General features: G+C 36.9%; 3 protein-coding genes across 3 annotated transcripts; 1 reads left to right on the top strand and 2 right to left on the bottom strand.

The window, feature by feature from the left end:
• The first annotated feature begins 365 nt into the window (after positions 1-365).
• Positions 366-1296, top strand: LOC125136056 (olfactory receptor 2J3-like). The gene is given in 2 exon segments (XM_047796674.1): positions 366-380; positions 382-1296. Coding segments are annotated over 2 exon segments (930 nt in total).
• Positions 1297-12251: 10955 nt separating this feature from the next.
• Positions 12252-13196, bottom strand: LOC125136278 (olfactory receptor 2B11-like). Its single transcript, XM_047796983.1, has one exon. The coding sequence runs from the start codon at positions 13194-13196 to the stop codon at positions 12252-12254; it is 945 nt and encodes a 314-aa protein (XP_047652939.1).
• Positions 13197-23136: 9940 nt separating this feature from the next.
• LOC125136559 (putative olfactory receptor 2B3) lies at positions 23137-24105 on the bottom strand. Its single transcript, XM_047797419.1, has one exon. It carries the CDS (start codon positions 24103-24105, stop codon positions 23137-23139), a length of 969 nt encoding a protein of 322 aa, XP_047653375.1.
• Between the last annotated feature and the right edge of the window lie 432 nt (positions 24106-24537).

Here is a 24537-nt window from a genome sequence, read left to right on the forward strand (position 1 = left end):
GGATATTTTAGACAATGTAAATTACTTATCATGTCTTCCTTCAGTAATTTTTAGCATTCATTTATGTTTTTCCAACTCTGCCCTTGCTTCTCTGTTTATCATTTAGGATCCTGATGATAGAAATAGCTTTCTCTTCCCTACCACTCATATATTCTTTTTAAATTTATTGGTATTAGTTTGCAGATTCTTATTTTTTTCAATTCATTACTATCATAGTTTCTCTTAGTGGCCAAATTATCTTAGAATTGAACAGTGGTAGATCTTTGAAACTGGATTCTGTTTCTTTTTCATGTTTTCCTATGGTTCATAGAGTATTTCCTTACTTTTTGGGGGGTGTATGGGATTCTCTTCTCAGATAATAAGAAATGAATGATGATGGAAAAAATCAATGCAACTTTGGAAGGCTACTTTGTTCTACTGGGTTTTTCTAATTGGCCTCATCTGGAAGTAATACTCTTTGTGGTTATCTTGATGTTCTACTTGATGACATTGATAGGCAACCTGTTCATCATCATCTTGTCATACGTAGATGCCCATCTGCACACACCCATGTATTTCTTCCTCTCAAACCTCTCTTTTCTGGATCTCTGCTACACCACCAGCTCCATCCCTCAGTTGCTAATCAACCTCTGGGGCCCAGAAAAAAAAATTTCTTACAATGGTTGCATGACTCAACTTTATTTCGTCCTTGCACTGGGATCCACAGAATGTGTGCTGCTGGTGGTGATGTCCTATGACCGTTATGCAGCTGTATGTAGACCCTTGCATTACACTGTCCTCATGCACCCTCGTTTCTGCCATCTCTTGGCTGTGGCTTCTTGGGCAAGTGGCTTTACCAACTCAGCACTTCATTCCTTCCTTACCTTTTGGGTACCCCTGTGTGGACATCGCCAAGTGGATCATTTCCTGTGTGAAGTTCCAGCACTGCTGCGACTGTCATGCATTGATACTCATGCTAATAAGCTGACCCTCATGATCACAAGTTCCATTTTTGTTCTCATACCTCTCATCCTCATTCTCAGCTCCTATGGTGCTATTGCCCGTGCTGTGCTGAGGATGCAGTCAACAGCTGGCCTTCAGAAAGTCTTTGGGACATGTGGAGCCCATCTTCTGGTTGTATCCCTGTTTTTCATTCCAGCCATGTGCATATATCTCCTGCCATCATCAGGAAATTCTCAAGATCAAGGAAAGTTCATTGCCCTTTTTTACACTGTTGTCACGCCTGGCCTCAACCCTCTAATCTATACCCTGAGAAACAAAGATGTAAGAGGGGCAGTAAGAAGATTAATGGGGTGAGGTGAGCCTGTGTATCTGTGACATTAATGGTATAATGGAGCATCTCTTCAACCATTGGTTCATCCATCCATCTATTCATCAACCACTCTCATTTCCTCACTCTCTCAGTACTTATTGAGAATATACTGTCACAAGGTCATGGAGTTTGTGGTGGCAGATATGAATTAAATGCAATCTTCCTAAATACTAATCACTCTCTACTGGAGAAAATAGCCATGTAAAATCAAGATAAAACATCAGTATTAATTTTTCAGTGCATAAACCTAATCAAAAATGAGACATGAAATTTGTTGTAAAAATTGATAAAATTCAGGTTAATTTACTATGGAAAGATGATATTCTTAATTTAAAAACCCTAGAGTATGTTTTTAAATTTCTTGCTTTTTAGGCAGAATTTGTCATAACATTTGACTTCTATCTTGGTTTAACAAAAGACATAGTGAAACACTTTAGATATTTTCTCCAACACTATTATGCTATTTTGAATACTAGTGAATATTGAGAGGAAGTTTGGTTTGTATTTTTTTTTTGTCTTTTTTAGGGCTGCTCTTATGGCATATGGAGGTTCCCAGCCTAGGTGCTGAATTGGAGCTGCAGCTGCCGGCCTACACCACAGCCACAGCAATGCTGGATCCTTAACCCACTGAAAGAGGCCAGGGATCAAACCTATGTTCTTATGGATGCTAGTCAGATTCTTTTCTGCTGAGCCACAATGGAAACTTCTGGTTTGTATTCTTTAAAAATCCCATTATCATTGGTAAAAAAAATAAGGTTTATGAATTGTAACAAGAAGACCTCTGAAATAATGCAGAAGAAGTAAACATCTCATATTTCTCTTCGTTCCCCAAGGTAGTGAGAAGTGTAAAGGAGGTGGAAATAAGCTGTAAAGCTGCAGATATATGGATTGTAAAATAATGGTCATCATAGGCCAGGTGTTGTTAGGTGAATCAAGCCCTTAGAACACCTGCATAGCTTAAGAAGCAGTAAGGAATATGTGAGGCAGAATTAGTACTAGGCTCTGAAAGAATGAGTTGATACATCTGATAAGTACTTGAAAGAATTACTTGAAAATGTATTGGAAAAATTTTGTGATAAAAATTATATGAAAATGTTACCTTTTTTTCCTCTTTAAGCTTGATCTGATTTGAATATTTGTGGTTAGAAAGTTCATTATGAAAATCAATTTGCATATTTTTTCAAAAAAATAAAATTTTTTTCTTTGAATGTATCCATGGCATTTGGAAGTTCCTGGGCCAGAGATTGAATCTGACCAATGCCACAGCTGCGGTGACCCTGAATCCTTAACCTACCATGCCACAGCAAGAACTCCATAAATGCATTTTTAAAAATTAAAGTAATAGTTTTTGTTACCTGTATTATTGCCACCATTTCCATCTCAAATAAGTGTACTATGTATATAACATTTAAAATTGGTACTCATATTGAGCTAAAGTGGAATAAGGCTAAAGGACAATTCAATATAAAGTAAACTCTTGGCAACACCTGAATTTTTTATGTAACCCAAATGTCAATTATAGTTTTGGGGGCCTCTAAAGTTTGGATATGATTGATTCAAATCATATTCCCTAAATTTTCAAAATGCACAACATATCCCCAAACTTCCCCTCAATTTTTTTTTTGTCTTTTTGCCATTTCTTGGGCCACTCTCGCAGCATTTGGAGGTTCCCAGGCTAGAGGTCGAATCGGAGCTGTAGCCACTAGCCTATGCCAGAGCCACAGCAACGTGGGATCCGAGCCGCGTCTGCAGCCTACACCACAGCTCACGGCAATGCCGGATGGTTAACCCACTGAGCAAGGGCAGGGACCGAACCCGCAACCTCATGGTTCCTAGTCGGATTTGTTAACCACTGCGCCACGACGGGAACTCCCCCCTCAGTTTCTTGTGTGGTTTGCAATTACATTGATTCTGATATATTTGTCTTCTTTGTTGTCTGTGATTATCTCCAACTAGGCATAAAAAATAATATGGTATATATTCATTTGTTCTTAACCTACTGTTCAAAAAATGAAGAACCAAGAAGCATGTATATAAAAGAACTTTGAATAAATAATGGGGTCATGTAGAATAGACCATCATGGAGCAAAAGAGCTTTTAGAAACTTAAAAGACATAGCTTAGTTCTTTGAACCATCTTATACTTATCGAAATCTTAATTGGTTGGGACACCTCATGTAATACCCTAATCTCTCACTATCTAACAAAAAAACTTTGAAATTTCCCATCTATTTTCTTCCCTTTCTGCTTGCAAAACATATAAATGTATTTTTCTATGTGTAGACTATTTTTCTTAGAACGCAAAATTTTAGCATATATGATTCTTAATCCTAGCCATATTATTATATATTCTATTTAATTTATAATATAAAATAAAGATCAGTTTCAAAAATTCTCCCAAAGATGAACAAGATGCTATTGTTTTTTATTGTTTATATTTTCAAACTATATGAACCTTTTGCAGTTTAATCAGAGGCATGGTAAAAGTATGTTTTTTCTCACTTTGTAGATAAGAAAACTGAAGGGAAGAAGATGTGTGACTTACCTAAGCTTAAATAACTTGTATATAACAAATCAAGTAAGGTCAGTAGATTTTGGCCTGAATTCTCCCCCTTTTTGTGTGTGTGTGTGTGTTTTTAGGGCTGAACTTGTGACATATGGAAGTTCCCAGACTAGGGATTGAATAGGAGCTGCAGCTGCCAGCCTATGCCACAGCCACAGCAACATGGGATCTGAGCTGTGTCTGTGACTTATACCACAGCTCACAGCAACACCGGATCCCCGACCCACTGAGTGAGGCCAGGGATCGAACCCCCATCCTCATGCATACTAGTCGGATTTGTTTCCCCTGTGCCACAATGGGAACTCCCTGAGTTCCTTTCTTATGGCCAACAACACTCAAGGTAAACTAGAAGGTCTGAGACCCTACCATTGCCAACCCTAAACCTAAAGCCAATATTTGGTAAATTGACAGTCACACAGCACACATTAATTTGGGTCACAGACAACTTTACTGAGGAGCTAACAATGAATTCAGCCTTTTCTCAGCTAAGAATGGAGGCTAAATGCATTGAAGGACCAGTTGCTTCTTTATACCAGTAAATTTCTACTCCCTATCTGGACACTGTCTCCCAATCTCTGTCCGCTTCATCTCATACCTATTCCTGTGCAGCACATTCCCTAAACACATGCTCAATTGTATCTTCTGAGTCTATCTCAGCAGTGCAAAATGATTGGCACAAATATGTCATTGGATAATCACAGAAACTAGCTCTGGCTTCCAGCCCAGATACACTCATCCTCTGCTTTTTTATTGGCCTCAGTGTCACATATTGTATCTCTTTTTACAAATGTGAAGCTGAAAGGCCACTGGTTATCATATGCTATGACAACAACAAGTGGGATCAAGCATAATAAATTTTCAAATACAAATCTGCCATATTCTATTTACAATTCAGTACCAATAAAACTTAAAGAAAAGAAAATAGTATAGATTTACTATAGATTTTCATCAGATTTCACAATGTTAATGTTTTGCTATGAGTACTTTGATATTCTGTCTATAACAATGTAATATTAATGTGCATTTCAATATTTTTCTGAAATATTACAGAGTATAATGCAGCCTAGTCCTAAGTGTTCCTGAGAGTATTTTCTAAATTAAAGATCACATCCAGGATTTCAAATTGAATTTAAGTGTTATATTTCTTGTCCTTTAATCTGGAACCATTTTTCAGTTTTTCTTTGCCTTTAATGAGCTTAGTATTTTTGAAGAGTACAGGTCATTTACATCATACAATACTGTTCAATTTAGATTTGACTAGTGTTTATGCAGAATGAGAATATTCATTTTTGACAGTAATACCCCACAGCAGTGATATTGTGTCCGCTTGAGTGCTTTTTTTTTTTTTTTTTTTTTTTTTGCTTTTTAGGGTGACACTAGCAGCATATGGAGGTTCCCAGGCTAGGGGTCGAATCCGAGCTGCAGCTGCTGGCCTACTCCAGAGCCACAGCAATGTGGGATCCAAGCTGTGTCTGTAATCTACACCACAGCTCACGGCAAGGCCGGATCCTTAACCCTCTGAGTGAGGCCAGGGATTGAACCCACGTCCTCATGGATGCTAGTTGGGTTCGTTATCCACTGAGCCACGATGGGAACTCCTCGAGTGCATCTTGTTAAAAAAAACCTGACGTTTATTTTTCTATTATTGGTGATATGAATTTTGAACATTGGATAACATGGTGTGGTCCAGGATTCTCAACTACAAAGTTACTATGTTTCATTTGGTATTCATGAGAACCTTGTGGAGAGACTGATGAAATTAGGTAAATTCTGTTTTCCTTTATTTATTTGATATTGAGTTTTACTTATTGATATTTTAATTTTTTCCTTAAGTTTTGTTGAGATATTGATGTACAACATATGTAAGTTCAAGGTGTACAATGTGGTGATTTATACATGTATATACTTCACATGTTTACCACAACCATGGTCATTAACCCATCTATTCCCTTACTTATTACACATTTTTTTTTGTAGTAAGAGCATTTAAGATCTATTCTCCTATCAACTTTCAAGTATATAATACAGTATTGTTAATTATGTCACCAGGTGTAAATTAGATACCCCAAATTTATTCATTTTATTTTATTATTATTGTTTTTAATTGAAGTATAGTTGATTTACAATGTTATGCACATTTCTGCTGTATAGCAAAGTGACCCAGTCATACATATACGTATGTGTGTGTGTATATATATACATAAACATTCATTTTTTAATATTATTTTCCATTATGGTCTATCTCAGGAGATTGGATAAACGACACAGTACAACTTTATTGTCTATACATTCTAATTGTAATAGTTTGCATCTACTAACCCCAAACTCCCAGTCCATCCCACGCTCTCCCTTCTCTCCCTTGGCAACCGCAAGAGTGTTCTCCATGTCTGTGAGTCTGTTTCTGTTTTGTAGTTAGGTTCATTTGTGTCCTATTTTAGGTTCTATATGTCAGTGATATCATCTGGTGTTTGTCGTTCTTGTTCTGACTTACTTCACTTAGTATGATGTTCTCTAGTTACATCCATGTGGCTGTGAGTGGCATTATTTTGTTCTTTTTTATGGCTGAGTAGATTTTCATTATATATAGGTACCATATCAATCCATTCATCTGTTGATGGACATTTAGGTGTTTTCCATGTCTTGGGTATTATGAATAGTGCTGCAATGAACATGGGGGTAGATGCATCTTTTTGAATTATAGTTATGTATGCATATAAGCCCAGTAGTGGAATTTCTGGATCATATGGTAGTTCTAGATTTAATTTTCCAAGAAACCTACATACTGTTTTCCATAGTGGTTGTACCAGTTTACATTCCCCCTAACAGTGTAGGAGAGTTCCCCTTTCTCCATACCCTCTCCAGCATTTGTTATTTGTAGACATATTAATGATGGCCATTCTGACCAGTGTGAGGTAGTACCTCATTATAGTTTTGATTTGCATTTTGCTAATAATTAGTGATGTTGAGCATCTTCTTATGTGCCTACTGGCCATCCATATATCTTCTTTGGAGAAATATCTATTTAGGTCTTCTGCACTTTTTTTTTTCTTTTTTAAAAATTTTATTGAAGTATAGTTGAATTACAATGTTGTGATAATTCCCACTGTACAACAAAGTGATTCGGTTATACATATACACACATTCATTCTTTTTCAGTTTCTTTTCCCATAAAGATCATCACAGAATATTGGGTGAGTTCCCTCTGCTATTCAGGAGGTCCCTGTTGGCCAATCATTGCATATATCCCAGTGTGCATATGCCAATCCCAAATCCCCAGTCCATCCCTCCCCCCTACATGTTCCCTTTGGTAACTATAAGTTTGTTTTCAAAGTCTGTGAGTATTTCTGCAGTATCTTTTTTTTTTTTAAGATTCCACTTATAAGTGATATCATATGATGTTTGTTTTTCACTGTCTAACTTCACTTAGTATGATAATCTCTAGGGTCATCCATGTTGCTGTAAACAGCATTATTTCATTCTTTTTCATGGCTGAATAACATTCCATTGTATATGCATATACTATATCTTCTTTATAGACCAGCATATACTTGGGTCTTGTTTTTGTATCCATTTAGCCAGGCTACATCTTTTGGTTAGAGCATTTATTCCATTTACAGTTAAGGTAATTATTGACATCTGTGTTCTTTTTGCCATTTTGTTAATTATTTTGGATTTGTTTTTGTTGGTTTTTTCTCTTCCCTTCTTTTATTCTCTTATCTTATGGTTTGATGACTGTCTTTAGTGTTGTGTTTTAGTTGTTTTTTATTTTGTTTTTGTCTTTTTAGGGCTGTAACCACGGCATATGGAGGTTCTCAGGCTACGGGTCATATTGGAGCTGCAGCTGCTGGCCTACACCACAGTCACAGCAACACCAGATCCAAGCTGCATCTTCTACCTACACCACAGCTCATGGCAACACTGGATCCATGACCCCTGAGCAAGGCCAGAGATAACAGCTGTGCTCATGGATACTAGTTAGATTCATTTCTGCTGAGCCACGACGGGAACTCCCTAATTGATTTTTCTTATTTGTGTGTGTGTGTGTGTGTGTGTGTGTGTGTGTGTTTGTATTGTAGATTTTTGGTTTGTGGTTACCACAATGTTTTGATATAGGAGTCTTGTATATATAGTGTGTGTGTGTGTGTGTGTGTGTGTATGATCTTTATGATTTCCTTCCTTCTGCTGACTTTAGGTTTTGTTTGTTCTTCCTGACTCCTTTTTTTCTCTCCTCTTCTCTTCCTCTTCCCCTTCTCTTCCTCCCTCTCCCCTATCCTCCCCATCTGCCCTCCCATTCCCCTCCCCCTCCCTCCTCTTCTTCCTCTTCTTCTTCTCCTTCTCCTCCTCCTCCTTCTCTCTCTCTTTTCCCCTTTTGTTCTACTTAGTTATGTGGAGGTTGCCCTTTTTGGAAGTCTGAAGTCTTCGGCCAGTGTTCAGTAGATGTTCTGTGCTAATCATTGTGCATGTAGTTTTTTTTAATGTCGTTTGTGGGAGAAAGTGTGCTCCATGTCCTACTCCTCTGTCATCTTGATAGCAGATACTAATTTATAATTTTAAAGCTGATAGTTATACTCTTTGACTGACATTTTCTGTTTCTCCCAACCCCAGTCCCTAGCAGCTACCATTTTACTTATTATTTCTCTGAGGTTTTTTTGATTTCACATCAAAGTGAGAACATGTAATACTTGTCTTTCTCTTTCTGCTTTATGTCACCTAGCATAATACTCTCAAGGTCTCTCCATGTTTTTGCAAAAGGCAAGATTTCCTTCTTTTTCAAGGCTGAATTATATTTCATTTTATATATATATAATGTTATATAACAATAAATTATATATAACTATGTATAATTGCATATTATGTAAGTAATGTTCTTTATACATTCATCTTTTGATGGATGCTTAGTTTGTTTCCATGTCTTAACTATTGTGAATAATTCTGCACTCTCTCTTTTTCTCAGGTACTCTTGCTAAAGCTTGTCAGTTTTGTTTTTCTTTTCAAAAAACCAACTCTTTGTCTTGTTGGTCTTTTTTTTTTTTTGCTTTTATGGTATCCCTATTGTTTATTTCTACTCTGATCATTATGATTTTCTTCTTTCTAAATTTGCACTTAGTTTGTTTCTCTTTTCCTAGTTATTTGTGGTAAAGGTATGTTGGTTGTTTGTGATCTTTCTCTTTCATTTTATCCTTATAAACTTACCTATTAGAACTGCTTTTGCTGGAGATTGGGACAAGATGGCAGAGTAGAAAGACTTAAGCTCACCTCCTCTCATGAAAATACGAAAATTACAACTAAACGTTGAATAACTATCAATAAAATAGACTGGAAATTAGAACTGCTTTTGCTGCATCCTGTAAGTTTTGGTATTTTGTATTTCTTTTTCTTTTTGCTTTTTAGGGCCGAGCCTATAGCATATGGAGGTTCCCAGGTCAGGGGTCGAATCGGAGCTGTAGCCACAGCAATACTACAGCCACAGCAATGCAGGATGCCGGCTGTGTCTTTGACCTACACCACAGCTCACAGCAACAGTGGATCCTTAACCCACTGAGCGAGATCAGTGGGATTGAACCCATAAGCTCATGATTACTAGTAGGATTTGTTTCCTCTGTGCCACAATGGGAACTCTGGTATTTTGTATTTCTGTTTTCATTTGTATTAAAATATTTTTTTGATTTTCATTTGATTTTTTTGACCTGTGGATGTTCGGGTGTGTGTTGTTTAGTTTCCACATGCTTGTAAATTTTCCAGTTGTCATCCTGTCATTGATATCTAGTTTCATATACCATTGTGGTCAGAAAAGATGCTTGCTATGAATTCAATCCTCTTACATTTGCTAAGTCTTCTTTTGTAACTTAACATATGACCAATCTATCTTGGAAAATGTTCTTTGTACACGTGATAAGAATGTTTGTGCTACTGTTGTTGGATAGAATGTTCTATATATGTTTGTTAGGTCCATTTGGATTAAAGTATATTTCCAATCCTGTGTCCTCATTGATTTGTTTTGATGATAGTTCCATTCTTGATTCTAAGTGAGGTATTAAAGTCCCCTACTCTTGTTATATTGTTGTCTATTTTACTCTTTTGTTCTGTTTGTGTTTGCTTAATATATTTAAGTGCTCTGATGTTGACTGAGTATATCTTTACAATTGTTGAATAAACTTTATGCTACTTTCTCCCTCCTACTCCTTCTGGGACTCCAGTAATTCATAGATAGTATCTTTTAATGGTATTCCGTAATTCACATAGATTTTCTCTTTCTTTTTAATTTTTTTCTTTTTGCTCTCCTGACAGTATGATTTTAAATAAATCTTATAATTCACCAATTCTCTCATTTGTTTGGTTGAGTCTGTTTTTGAAGTTGTTTATTGAATTCTTCAGAGCTGTCACTGTTCTCATAAATTAGGGTTTTTAAAAATAGTTTTGATTTCTTTGTTGAACTTTAATTTGTTCACATTTGTCTGTTTCACTCTCTTTTTTTTCAGATTTTTTCTTGTTCTTTGGAACACATTCCTTTATCTTCTAATTTTGTTTAACTTTCTCTGTCTTTATGAAAATTAGGTGAAACAGCTTCCTATCCCAGTCTTGAGGCATCCCTGTGAATTCTGCATGTGCCCAGTGGCTTTGGTGGGAGAGCTGGATCTGAGGTGAACATGGGCTGCATCTTCTCCTGGTGTGTGCTGGCAGCTGCCACCTTGGTGTGAGGTATGGCTGGAGTTGGAAGGGCTAGAGTGAGAGCGTTTCTCCTATTCTCACTGGCTGTTACCATCCTACTGGGGGTAGGTTTGGGGCCCAGGGGGCTATAAGAGGAGCCCCAACTGAGCTGGGTTTCTGCTGGGTGTGATGGTTATCTCCACCTTGGATACCTTGGATTGTTGCGATGGGTCCTTGCCAGGGCCTGAGGGCTTGGGGCTGCTCTTCTGTGCTGGTTTCACTCTTTTTTTTCCAGTATCCATGGAGGCTGGATTGGAGCTGGAGTGGTTGTGCCATGCCACTGAGCTGCTTTCACTCCCATCCTGAAAGTGGTTTCCTCCCTGGAGCTAGTTTTGCTCCTCCCAAGGTGTTTTGTAGACAAAACACCCAGGCAGTTTTCTGTCTGCAGCCTCTGCATTTTGACAGGAAGACTGTGCTCTCTCTTTAAGAGTGAAGTCTTGGTTTCTTACAGCCCTCCTGTAAGCCCCACTGTTTTCCAAACCAGTTAAGGGGGTTTATCTTCCCATTGTCAGATTTCAGGATTGGGGTGCCTAATGTATGGCTAGAACATCTCACTCCCAAGCATTTTTCCTAATATTTACTTAATTATTTCTCCTCCATCTACTGCTTTAATCCAACTACCAGTCCTATTGTTTGTATTTAGTTTTATGTGTTTTTTTCTCTAAATCGTATATTTTCTTACATTTTTTTTGCAGTTTCTTCTTTTTGCTTTTGGTTCACTTTAAGGTATTCTAAGATATTTGCTTACTCAGACTGATAATTCAGTTATCAATAGTAACAATTCAATTATCAATTTCTTTGTTGTATAATTTAGTTTTAGGAAACCAATTTTGAAAATTTTATTGCACATAAATGATACTACTGATCAAAGTACTTAGCTGAATTTAATAGAACATTTAATTATTAGGAAGCGAATCTTCTAGATATTCAGCTTGGTCTTTTTGCATTTGCCTTAGCATTTGCTAGGAGTCGTGATTTTAAATTCTCTGCCTGTGGGTTTACAATTTTTCTTAAAAGCTTGGAGCATCTGAGATTCTTCACATATTCAACAAACTATCTTCTATTTTTGGGGGGGGCAGGGGGTGAGTGGGTAAATGGGCTATACCTTTTCCCATATGTCAGATCCTGTCTGACTTCTGTCTCTAAAGAATATCTCAAAAATATTTTCCTGTGATGGTCCTCACAAATTCTACGTTTCAATTGATGTTAACCGAGGAAGTTTTTAAAAATAGTTTTCTGGACATGATTTCTCAAAATTATGATACAAGATATCTGCAGTGGAGTCATGTTTGTGATTTTTAAAGTATAAGTATTCTGATGTGTACCAAAGCTGAAAAACAGTCTTTCTAGCAAATAGGACCAGGTGCATCAAATGTGCCTATACTTGGGAAAGCTTGTAACATAGAAATATTTTTTTTAAACATCTATTTAAGAAAAATTTTCAATATGTTTGTTAAGACACAATTTATACAGATATGAATTTTTAATATTTTTATAAATTTAATTTAAACTTAGTACCATATATTTATTTTATTTCTTATGATAGCTACATAGTAAAAAGTTACGTCTTTGGGGATAATTTTGAGACGAGGCAAAACCAAGAGGTAATTTAGAACAGAGGCTCTTCTAAGTCCTATATGGAAAGTATGAAGTACAAAAATAGCTATGTTTATCCTCTTCTTTGATGGTACAATGAGACAAGAAGCCTCCTCATTGCCCCTTTCATGTCTTTGTTCCTCAAAGTATAAATAAAAGGATTAAGCATAGGAGTCACCAAGCTGTAGAATAGGGACATGAGTTTGTTCTTATCCTGGGAGTTAGCAGCAGAAGGTTGCACATACATGCTAATTACTGGCCCATAGAAGAGAGATACAACAATAATATGAGAACTACATGTGTTAAAGGCCTTCTTCTTTCCCTCTGAGGACTGAATTCTGAGCACTGTAGCTACGATGAACCCATAGGAGACAAGAATAAGTGACAAGGGAACGAGGGAATAGAATGTTCCCACAATGGAGAGCATAGCTACATTGAATGTGGTATCAGTACATGACATCTTGATCATCACTGGGACCTCACACAGGAAATCATCTACCTTGTTGTTGCCACAAAGTGGCAGCTGGATGGTGAGGGATGACTGAAGCAAGGAGTTGACCAAACCACTTAGCCATGCCATGACCACTAGGAAGATACAGAGTTGCTGATGCATGATGACTGGGTACCTCAAAGGCTTGCAGATGGCCATGGAACGATCCAAGGACATCACAGCTAAGAGGATGCATTCGGTGGCCCCCAAAAAGTGAAACATATAAAACTGAGTCACACAGCCTCCATAGCTGATAGACTTATCTGGGCCCCAGAGGTTTAGCAGCAGTTGAGGGATGGTGGTTGTGGTAAAACAAAGGTCCAGGAAGGAGAGGTTGGAAAGGAAGAAGTACATAGGGCTGTCAAGATTTGGATCTACTCTGGATACCACTATAATTGAGATGTTTCCTACTAGTGTGCAGATGTAAGCAGCAAGGACTATTATGAAGAGTGGCATTTCCAACCAGGGATGGTCAGAGAAGCCCAAGAGAATGAAAACCTTTGGAGTACTTACATTTCTTGCATTCATGACTGTCGTTGCTCTTGTTCATGGACTTAAGTCAAAATGAAGATGTATATTTCAGTATTAAATATTCTTGATGGTCAACTTATTCAGTTAAATAAAGTGAGTTATGAAGGGATTTTCTCTGTGATGTAACTCCAGTGATGTGAATTGATACTTGCAAGATGAAAACTTATGAATCAAAATGCCCCAAATTATTATTTTGTAGTACATCTAAAAGAAGATTAACAAATCTCTATATTTTACCTAGAGAATGTAATATAGAAAATTTTTATAGAATAATGATTAAGTAAAGGGATACCACAGTTTTTCTTATATTTGAGAAAATAATGAAATGGAAGAATGTTTCCCCAAACCCACCCGTGCTGACTTACCACATGTGTTCATTTCTTTCATCCTTAGTCTGCTAAACCTTATTATTCTCTGGTTGAATTTCTGAGTTTATTTAGGTAAGTTCAGAACTCTAGCTGGATTGGTCTGCTTCATATAGAAACAGCAAGAGAGAGGGCTTTTCCTTAGTCATGTATCTCAAATCATAAAATGACTTTTGCAAAGATAAAACTTGTCATAGAAGAAAACACACGGTTAAAATGATTCCCAGTCAATGAAGACCTGCTGTATAGCACAGGGAAGCCTACCCAATATTCTGTGATAAGCTTTATGAGAAAAGAATCTGAAAAGGAATGGATGTGTGTATGTGTATAACCGAGTCACTTTGTTGTACAGCAGAAATGATCACAACAATCTTTCTGTGCCATGAGGATTAATTAGTCCAATATGTGTGGCTACCCTTTTGCAAGTGTAATACTTCATGTTGGGTTAGTTATTTTCATTGAGTACAGTGTCCAGGTTGATTTATGAATCTGTATCTTCTAGTTAATTTTTCCTTAGGTTGTATCCAAATATTAACATTGTACTTATCTCTGCCAAAAGAAGTCTTGTAAAGATTGCGTTTTCTTCCCTTTCATTTCCCCAAATTATTCTTATCACTCTTATCACAAAGTGCATGAGGTTGTGCAAAATGGTAAAGTCGATTAAGCTGAACAGATCGCTCCCACTCACATACAATACCTTCTTTAAATCAGTGTTGATATTCCATGGTAGTATTTCCCTTTCTTGCAAAAATTGACACTGATCTTTTTTTTTTCCATCAGAATGAAATGTTAGTTGGAGGTAAATATTGACTATTCTCTCTGAGTTCAGTGTCTTTTATCATAAGTCCTTAATATTATTCATTTGATTTGAAGGATCCTAAATATGTTCAGATGTGGAAACCTATTTTATTCTAAAATAATTGTTAAGGAAGTGTTCTTACTCTTTATAGAGCTGTGGGACATTTTTTCCATTGAGATAATAAACCTCAGTGGAAATTCTTGTCAAGAAACACTAGAAATTCCCTAGAGGGGATAATACTGCTAAGTTCCTTCTTGCCCAGTACAATGAAATGATAAATTCTGGCATTTTTCCTGTTGTGGAAAATTAGCTCAGGACTAAAAGAATCCCAGAAAAGCCAACCTACTTCAATAATTTCATAGAATATTTACTTGGATTTCAGGGAAAATTTGAGACAATTATTTTTGGTGTCAAGATACAATTTTCTTTTATTTATACTTTTTCTTGGGATATTATTTCCTGATATAATACATGTTGAGTAATTTTAATTTTACATAGAGAAAGAAGGAGCAGTCCCCTTCCAATATGACTTCTAAGGAACTAAAAGTTTCTTGTTTTCAAATATTTTTCCTCCAATAGCCTAGCATAGTATCGATTGACCTAACACTGACTATGTTAAAGTTCCACAAATGATTTTTTTTTGTCTTTTTGCCATTTCTTGGGCCGCTCCCAAGGCATATGGGAGGTTCCCAGGCTAGGGGTCTAATTGGAGCTGTAGCCACTGGCCTATGCCAGAGCCACAGCAACACGGGATTCGAGTCGCGTCTGCGACCTACAGCACAGCTCACAGCAACGCTGGATCCTTAACCCACTGAGCAAGGGCAGGAATCAAACCCGCAACCTCATGGTTCCTAGTCTGATTCGTTAACCACTGCGCCACGACGGGAACTCCTCACAAATGATTTAAATAATAAAAAATTGTATCAAGAAGAAATCAGTTTACAGAGTTTCATTAATTTATTCAATCAATAAATATTTTCAAATGCCCACTACACGTAACTTTCTCCATTGCTTCAAATATTAACGTTGAAAAATTACAAAAATTTGCTGTAATGACATTTATTTGTAATAGAGAAATAAGAGATTGGTGCTTATTCTCAGTGTCTCAGTAAACTTGGCTACAGAATGATTGAAATGTTAGTGAGATAATGCACAATGGGCCATATGATATGTGGCAAAACAGATTTTCATTTATTATTTTTAAAAAATTACGTAACTTTCAGGTGTACAACATTGTAATTCATCATCTGTATACACTAGCAAGTGATCACCATCACAAGTCTAGTTGCCATCACGACCCCTTTTAGCTGCTTCACCCATGCCCCCAAACCCTTCCCCTCTGGTAACCCTAATTTGTTTGTATCTGTGAGTTTATTTTTGTTTTGTTTTTTGTTTGTTTTTTAGATTCCACCTATGAGTGATATCTTACAGTATTTGGAAACCCCTGTGCTTCCAGTACCTGAATATCTGTTTCTTTCTTCAGGTTCAGGGAGGTTTCAGCCCTCATTTCATCAAATACATTTGACACCTTTCTCTATCTCTTCTTTTTCTGGGATTCCTGTATCGCGAATGGTAGTGTGCTTGACATTGTCCCAGAATTCTCTTAAACTACTCTTATTTAAAACAACAACAACAAAAAATGTTTTTGATGTCTGATTGGCTGATTTCTATTATTCCATTTTTTGGATTGCTTATATATTCTTCTGTATCATTTAATCTGTTGTTAATTCCCCCTAGTGAACTGAATTCTTCATTTCAGTTACTGTATTCTTCCGCTCGGACTATTTCTTTATTATATTTTCTAGTTCTTGGGTGAAAGTCTGTGTTCTTATATTGCACCCCCTACCTAGCTTAGTTAACATTTTTATTACTATTGCCTTGAACTTTTTATCTGGTAAATTATTTACCCCTGTTTCACTGGAGTTTTTCAGGGATTGTTTCTCATTCTTTCATTTAAAACATAGTCTTCTGCCTTCTCATTTTGTTTAACTCTCTCTGTCTCTATGAAATTATGTGAAACTGTTCCCTATCCTAGTGTTGAAGGCTGTGACTTTAACTCACACTTATTAACAAAGCTGGTCACAGACCGTGACTTAGTTCAACAGGAGGGAAAATTTAATCCTACCCTATTCCTAGAAGGTATGAGAAACCAAATATCTGTGGTCAGCCCTCAAGATTACCACTGTCTGCCTTTTAGTCACAAAATATTTCACTTATTCTTCCTCCACAGAAAATACATCTGTCTCCTTCTGAAAAGAGACATATACACATTTTTCATCCATTAATAAGATGCAGTTCGAAGTTCAGGGTCTCTGCTTGGCTAATAAACCTGTGAATTAAATAGACAAGTTATCTGTCCTCCACATGCCCCAAAATTTAATCAGTAGAACTGGAAGAAGATGGCCAATGAAGAACCCCCATTGGGAAAGAGAAAAATTTAGAGATACATAGAAGACAAAGTTATCCAGAAATTCCAAAAACCATGAGCAGTTGTGAAGAGTTCCAACTCTGAGCTGTGAAATATTCCCATGGTCTACTCATTGAAGTAGGTCCCCAGCTACTTAATACCAGTTATTCCTCATACTATTGGTTTTTATTTTTTTGTAGGTCCGTTAACCTCAATGTCTATATCTGAAAAGAGCAATAATGAATATGTTTGCTTTTTCAACTTCCTTCCTACTTAACGAAGATTGGTGTCCAAGGGTTATTTTAAATCTCAAGGCTTAAGAGTCATCTTTATTTGGTAGTGTAACTTTCTCTAAAATTTAGCACCTAATCTATTTGATCTAAGTCTGCTTTGTGTTCCAATGGCCACATCCACAGTATTTGTAAAGACACGACTCTCTTTATGTTTCTATATGTAGATTTCTTGGACCTATAATCCTTTGGTGAAATAGGCTTATTCTCTTTTCACTTTTCCCTTATTCTTTTTTCCTTTAACTATTTATCCAAGTAAAAGCATATATTAGGAGGTATTTTAATCCACTCAAAGTTCAATAGCAGGTACATTTTTAATGTTCTTGAATAAAAATTCTAATCACTAGATATTACATTTTAATTTACCTCTCTTTCTCAAACAATGCCTTCAATTTTATATATTACTATCTGGAACTAAGAATTTTTTTCTTCTTTTCTGATCCATCAAGTGCATGAATTTTTAGAATCTCACTATTTTGTTTCCACTTGAAGACAGCTATTTAATCTGTGTTTTAAAGAATTCAGGTATAAAATGTTGGCAAGAATGTGGAGAAAAGGGAACCCTTATTTACTATTGGTGGGAATATAAATTGCTGCAGCCACTGTGAAAAATAATATGGAGATTTCTCAAAAAAACTAAAAATAAAACTATCATATGACCTAGCAATTCCACTCTTGGGTATGTATCTGAAAAAAAAAATCAAAAAACCAAAACTACTAATTTGAAAAGATATATGCACACAATATTCATAGCAGCATTATTTATAATTGCCAAGGTATTTAAGCAACCTAAGTGTCCATCAGTAGATGGGTGGATAAAGAAGATGTGATGTATATGTGCAATAGAATGCTATTCAAAAAAGAATGAAATTTTGCCATTTTCATCAACATGGATGGACTTGGAGGGCATTATGCTAAAGGAAGTAAGTCATAGAGAAAAAGACAAACACTGTATGATATCACTTACATGTGGAACCTAAAAAATACAACAAATTGTGACTATAACAAAAAAGAAGCAGACTCACAGATGTAGAGAACAAATGAGTAGTTCCCAGTGAGAAGAGCAAAGGAGGAGAGAGCAATATATGGGTAGGGGAAAAATGGGTTATTATGGGATTTTATGAAATCATGTGTGTGAAACTTTTGAAAATTGTAAAGCACTATAGAATTTAAAGAACCTTAAATAAAAAAGAATCTAGGTACGTTATCAAGACATAATGCACATAAAAAAGAAATTATAACCCTCCATTGACAGAAAAGATGAATAAACTAATATGCCAACAGTGGTAAACTTTAAATATAGTAAATTTAAGGATGAACTCTTTTCCATAAAACTGTTTGCTTTTTCTGAAATATAAGTCTCATATTATTATCTTACATAAATATGTCTCGTATTATTATATGTCTCTTATTATCTTTATAATTACATAAATAATGTATTTATGTAACTTTTAAAAGAGAAATGATTATTAATAACTATATTTGACAATCACTAGATTTCATTTTTACAGGGAAATACAATTTCCTTAGCTTTTGAGAGTTTAAGTATATATCCCACCATGGAATTTCATATGACCACCATTCCTAGCCCTAGAGAGTTTCACATCTCTGAAAATTCTTTTAACAGGATAAATGAAAATTTGCATATTAGCTAAAATTATCCATAGTTTTGACAATTGATGTTTTAATTTTCTGCCTCCAAAACTAAGTGCTGTGAATGTTTTGGTGAGAAAAACCAAACTTTGTTCCATGTTCTTTTTTTTTTTTACTTTTTTTAATTACTCAAATGAACTTATCACATCTGTAGTTGTATAATGATCATAATAATCCAATTTCGCAGGATTTCCACCCCGCAACCCAAGCACACCCCCCATCCCCCAAACTGTCTCCTCCGGAGACCATAAGTTTTTCAATGTCTGTGAGTCAGCATCTGTTCTGCAAAGAAGTTCAGTCTGTCCTTTTTTCAGATTCCACATGTCAGTGAAAGCATTTGATGTTGGTGTCTCATTGTATGGCTGACTTCACTTAGCATGATAGTTTCTAGGTCCATCCATGTTGCTACAAATGCCGGTATTTCGTCCCTTTGAATGGCTGAGTACTATTCCATTGTGTATATGTACCACATCTTCTGGATCCACTCCTCTGTCGATGGACATTTAGGTTGTTTCCATGTCTTGGCTATTGAAAATAGTGCTTCAGTGAACATCGGAGTACATGTGTCTTTGCGAATTGTGGTTTTCTCTGGATAGATGGCCAGGAGTGGGATTGCTGGATCAAATGGTAGTTCTAGTTTTAGTTTTCTGAGGACTCTCCATACCGTTTTCCACAGTGGTGGCACCAATTTACAGTCCCACCAACAGTGTACTAGGGTTCCTTTTTCTCCATACCCTCTCCAGCACTTATTGTTTGTAGACTTTTTGATGAATTTACAGTCTAGTAGGAGGTAAAGGCACTTATCAAATGATCACTTAAAAGTAAAAGTGCCATACGCAGTGGTTAACGAATCCGACTAGGAACCATGAGGTTGCGGGTTTGGTCCCTGCCCTTGCTCAGTGGGTTAACGATCCGGCGTTGCCGTGAGCTGTGGTGTAGGTTGCAGACGCGGCTCGGATCCCACGTTGCTGTGGCTCTGGCGTAGGCCGGTGGCTACAGCTCCGATTCAACCCCTAGCCTGGGAACCTCCATATGCCGCGGGAGCGGCCCAAGAAATAGCAACAACAACAACAACAACAACAAAAAAGACAAAAAAAAAAGTAAAAGTGCCGTAAATGAGAGGTACATAATGAACAAGTAAATTTGTGGGTATTTCACTGAATCAGAGAGAGACCACCAAAATTTTTTCTAATGAGGCCTGAGCCATTAGTCATTAGGTAAATATGGATGGGAAGGGTATTCCAGGTAGAAGGATCAGTATGTGCAAAGGTTCTATGCTTTAAGGAAATATGGTAAGTGCAAAAGACAGAGAGAGCGACGAGCAAGCTGTATGGGAGTTCCTTTGTGGCACAGCAGGTTTAGGATCCAGCGTTTTCAGTGCAGCAGCTTGGGTTGCTGCTGTGGGATAGGTTTCATCCCTGGCCCCAGAACTTCCACATGCCATGGATGTGGCCAGAAAAAAAGAAGAGAGCTGTATTGCTAGTAAGTGAGTATTTGTTTTTAACCAGTGAACAATAGAATGCCACTGATAATCTCAGTACAGGTGAAGAGAATGGGATGATTGTATCTGCAGTGAAATGATCACTGGCTATATTTTTAAAAGGTGTATTTCAAAGAGTTGGCAGGAGTGCATAATGATAGGTAGGTTAATAATTTGGTAAACTTATGGGTAAAACGTGATGGTACCAGAAATGTGAAGATAGAAAGGAATGGAGAGATGGGAGGCACAAAAGAGGAATGATTGATATGTTTTGGAAATGGTTTTGATTTAAAAAACTAAGGAGTGAATGGCATAAGATATGGTTCAGGGTTTCTGATTTGCAAATGTAAACAGAAGGTGAATCCATTTGTTAAAATAGTGAAAAGAGCTTTGTGGTGAAGGGTGAGCAGGTGTTTAGCTTTTGATGGTGTTGAGTTTGAAATGTCTATCATATTCAAAAAGAGATGGCAATGGTAGAAACAGGTTTGGAAATTTTAAAAAGGCACTTACACTAGAGATATAATTGATATTCATTTGTTTTTTGTGTCTTGAATCTCTTACTGCTTATTACATGTCTCATTTAGTAAACACATGATTATTATATAAGAGCTGTATTCTGCACTTAGGTTTTTAGTTACTTTATACTGGTGCTGGCACTTTCTGTACTCTAACATTTCTGCTGTCATTACTGGATAAAGCCTAGACTTTTCAGTTATCATCTCCAGGCTCTTTTTATATGTGTCTTGTACTCTCTTTCTTAACCATTTTAAATTACTTGTAATTTATAAAATGCTTTGTAACCCCTCCTCTGTTGCCTAAAATGTTGTCCCATCTATGTCCTTATATTACTAACTGCAACTAATCATTTAAATGTCTGAATTTAAGGGTCATTTCCTCCGGGAATTAGAATATTTTTTTCAGGAGTTCTTGTCATGGCTCAGTGGTTAACAAACCTGACTAATATCCATGAGGACTTGGGTTCAATCCTTAGCCTTGCTCGGTGGGTTAAGGATTGAGTGTTGAGTGAGCTGTGGTGTTGGTCGCAGAAGTGGCTCAGAGCTGGTATTGCTGGAGCTCTGATATAGGCCGATATGACCCCAAACCTGGGAACCTCCATATGTCATGGGTATGGCCCTAAAAAGACAAAAAAAAATTTTTTTTCAGTATAATAACTGCGATTATTTTCCCTCTGGTCTAGTACTATCTAGTGTTAAAAATATCAATAAATATTTATTTAGAGGTTACCCCAAAGAAGAATGAATTTATTCAGTTAAATATTAGAAAAAAGTATTCCAGTGAACATTTCTATTAAAAAACATAATCATTTATGGGCTATCACGTGTGTTTGGTTGGTGCAGAACTTGGAACAAATAAGGATTTGGGACAAATAAATATTGGAAAATGAAAGAAAAGGGGAAAATGCTATCCATGGAGAATGATGGGATGAATTGAAAACAGAGTTGGAAATAAAACTCAATTGATATTTTAAATTTCTAGTATGAGATACACACACTTAGCTAGTTTAAAGCCAGCTAGATTTGACATAAACTGCATACTTGAAACTGTTCTGGAAGGTGTATATGATGGAATTATAAAGGGATGGGAGGATGTAAAGTGATTGAGGACTGGGGTGATTATGGGAAAACTTTTGGCTTGGGATCGCTGGTCATTTAATCATAAAGATGGGGAAATTCCTAACTAAGGTGGTAGACAAAATGGTTCTCCAACAAATAGTACATAAGTGGGAAGGTAAACCATCTAAGTGTCTTGGACAGTCTGACATTGATAGGAAGAAATGTTACCAAGGAACAAAGGAACAAAGTACATGGAGGAAACTTCTGGAAAGCAAAGGAGCTTTTAACTTAGAAAAGATATCTTTCCATACAAATTTTAGAATGTTTTGTTCTAAAGAATGTCATGGTAATATGATAGGGATTGCCTTGAATCTGTAGATTGCCTCAGACAGTATTGTCACTTGGACTACATTGATTCTTCCAATCTAAGAGCCTGGTATATTTTTCCATCAATTTGTGTCTTTGATTTCTTTCATCAGTGTCTTATAGTTTTCAGAGTAAGGAACCTTCTTTAGGAAGGTTTATTTCTAGGTATTTTATTCTTTTTGGTGCAATGGTAAATGGGATTGTTCCCCTAATTTCTCTTTCTGATCTTTCATTGTTAGTATATAGAAATGCGATCTATTTCTGTGTATTGGGCATGTATCCAGACAAAAATTTCATTGAAAAACATACATGCACCCATATATTCATCACAGCACTATTCACAATAGTCAAGACATGGAAACAACCTAAATGGATGAATGGATTAGGAAGATGTGGTACATATAAACAGTGGAATATTACTCAACCATAAAAGGACCAAATAATGCCATTTACAGCAACATGGATGGAACTAGACACTCTCATACTAAGTGAAGTAAGTCAGAAAGAGAAAGACAGACACCATATCACGTATATGTGGAGTCTAAAATATGGCACAAGTGATCCATCTACAAAACAGAAAAGATCATGGGCATGTAGGGCAGACTCGTGTTTGCTGGGGGGGCGAGGGAGGGAGTGGGATGGACCGAGAATTTGGGGTTAGTAGATGAAAACTCTTGCATTTGGAGTGGACAGGCAATGAGATCCTGCTGTATAGCACAGGGAACTATATATCTAGTCACCTGTAAAGGAATATGGTGGAGGATAATGTGAGAAAAAGAGTGTATACATATGTATTACTGGGTCACTTTGGTGTACAACAGAAATTAACAGGACATTGTAAAGAAATCATAATAAATTTTTTTAACAAAAGAAAAGATGTCTTCAGCATTGCTTCCTGAAGCAAGTTTTATAAGTTTTGGCTGAATTCAATAAAATCATAAGAGCCTGAAAAAATGAAAAATCAATTAAAACACTATTATCATTTTCAAGGATAAGGACAGACTCAGAAGATTGTTGTCACAATGGAACACTTATTTCTTATAGAAAATGTTAATAATTGCAGCCTCTTGAAGGCCTCTTTCATATCTTTATTTCTAAGGCTATAGATGAGAGGGTTCAACATGGGTGTGAATATCCCATAGAAAAGGGAAACCATCTTTCCCCAGTCCTTAGAAGTGGAAGAAGGTGGTTGTAGATACATGTAAATGCCTGTTCCAAAAAAGAGAGAGACCACAACCATGTGAGACCCACACGTTCCGAAAGCTTTTCGCCGTCCTTCGGCTGACCTGATTCTCAATACTGCTTGAGCTATGAAGCCATAGGAGATGAGGATCAATGTCACTGGAATTAGCAGAATTAACACACTGAAGAAAAAGAGCTCGGAGACAATAGGCTTTGTGTCAGCACATGACAGCTTGAGAAGGGCAGGAACCTCACAGAAAAAGTGGTCCACTTCCTGATGACCACAGCGAGGCATGTTAAGGGTCAAGGAGGACTGCAACACTGAGTTGCTGAAGCCAGTGAGCCAGGAGAAGGCTATCATCTTGAAGCAGAACCAGGGGTTCATGATGACTACGTAGCGGAGGGGTCTGCAAATGGCCACGTATCTGTCAAAGGACATAACAGCCAGGAGGAGACACCCCGTAGCACCCAGAGCCAGGAAGATGATGAGCTGGGCCACACAGCCACCATAACTGATGGTCTTTTTGTTCTGACAAATGTTTTTCAACATATGAGGGACGGTGCTCGTGGTGTAACAGAGATCTAATATGGAGAGGTTTGTGAGAAAGAAATACATGGGAGTGTGAAGCTTGGGATCCAGAATGCACACCATCATGATGGACACATTGCCAAAGATGGTGGTTGCGTATGATGTTAATAGGAGCACCAAAAGGGGCGTTTGTAGCCAGGGCTTGTCTGAGAAGCCAAGTAGTATGAACTCTTTTGAGGAGCTCTCGTTTGCCCGATTCATGATGACTCACTAACTTTTCATTCCTGAAAGCATAAAACGGGAAAATTGTCAGTCGGAAATTATCGAATACTCTTATTGTAACTGGACTGAATTTAGAACAATTATAATGAATGATGCAATGCAAATATAATTTATAGTCGGTAAATAGATCTTGTGAAATACAGTATAATTACCCCATCGTTAGAAAGTAGGTCTTCTGTTTGCAGTAGTTAGGTTTGACTTTATGAAGTAAATCATTACATTTATTTTTATTTTTCAATATTTTGGGTCTTTTTAGGGCTACACCCATGGTATATGGAAGTTCCCAGGCTAGGGGTCTAATCAGAGCTGTAGCTGCCAGCCTACGCCACAACCAGAACAATGCCAGATCCCAGCCACATCTGCAACCTATACCACAGATCATGGCAATGCCAAATCCTTAACCCACTGAGC

This window comes from Phacochoerus africanus, chromosome 9, assembly GCF_016906955.1.
Source record: "Phacochoerus africanus isolate WHEZ1 chromosome 9, ROS_Pafr_v1, whole genome shotgun sequence".
NCBI lineage: Eukaryota > Metazoa > Chordata > Mammalia > Artiodactyla > Suidae > Phacochoerus > Phacochoerus africanus.

What these genes read in the sequence shown, in the direction of transcription:
- LOC125136278 (XM_047796983.1), bottom strand. Translation starts at nt 13,196, where the DNA reads ATGAATGCAAGAAATGTAAGTACTCCAAAGGTTTTCATTCTCTTGGGC.
- LOC125136559 (XM_047797419.1), bottom strand. Translation starts at nt 24,105, where the DNA reads ATGAATCGGGCAAACGAGAGCTCCTCAAAAGAGTTCATACTACTTGGC.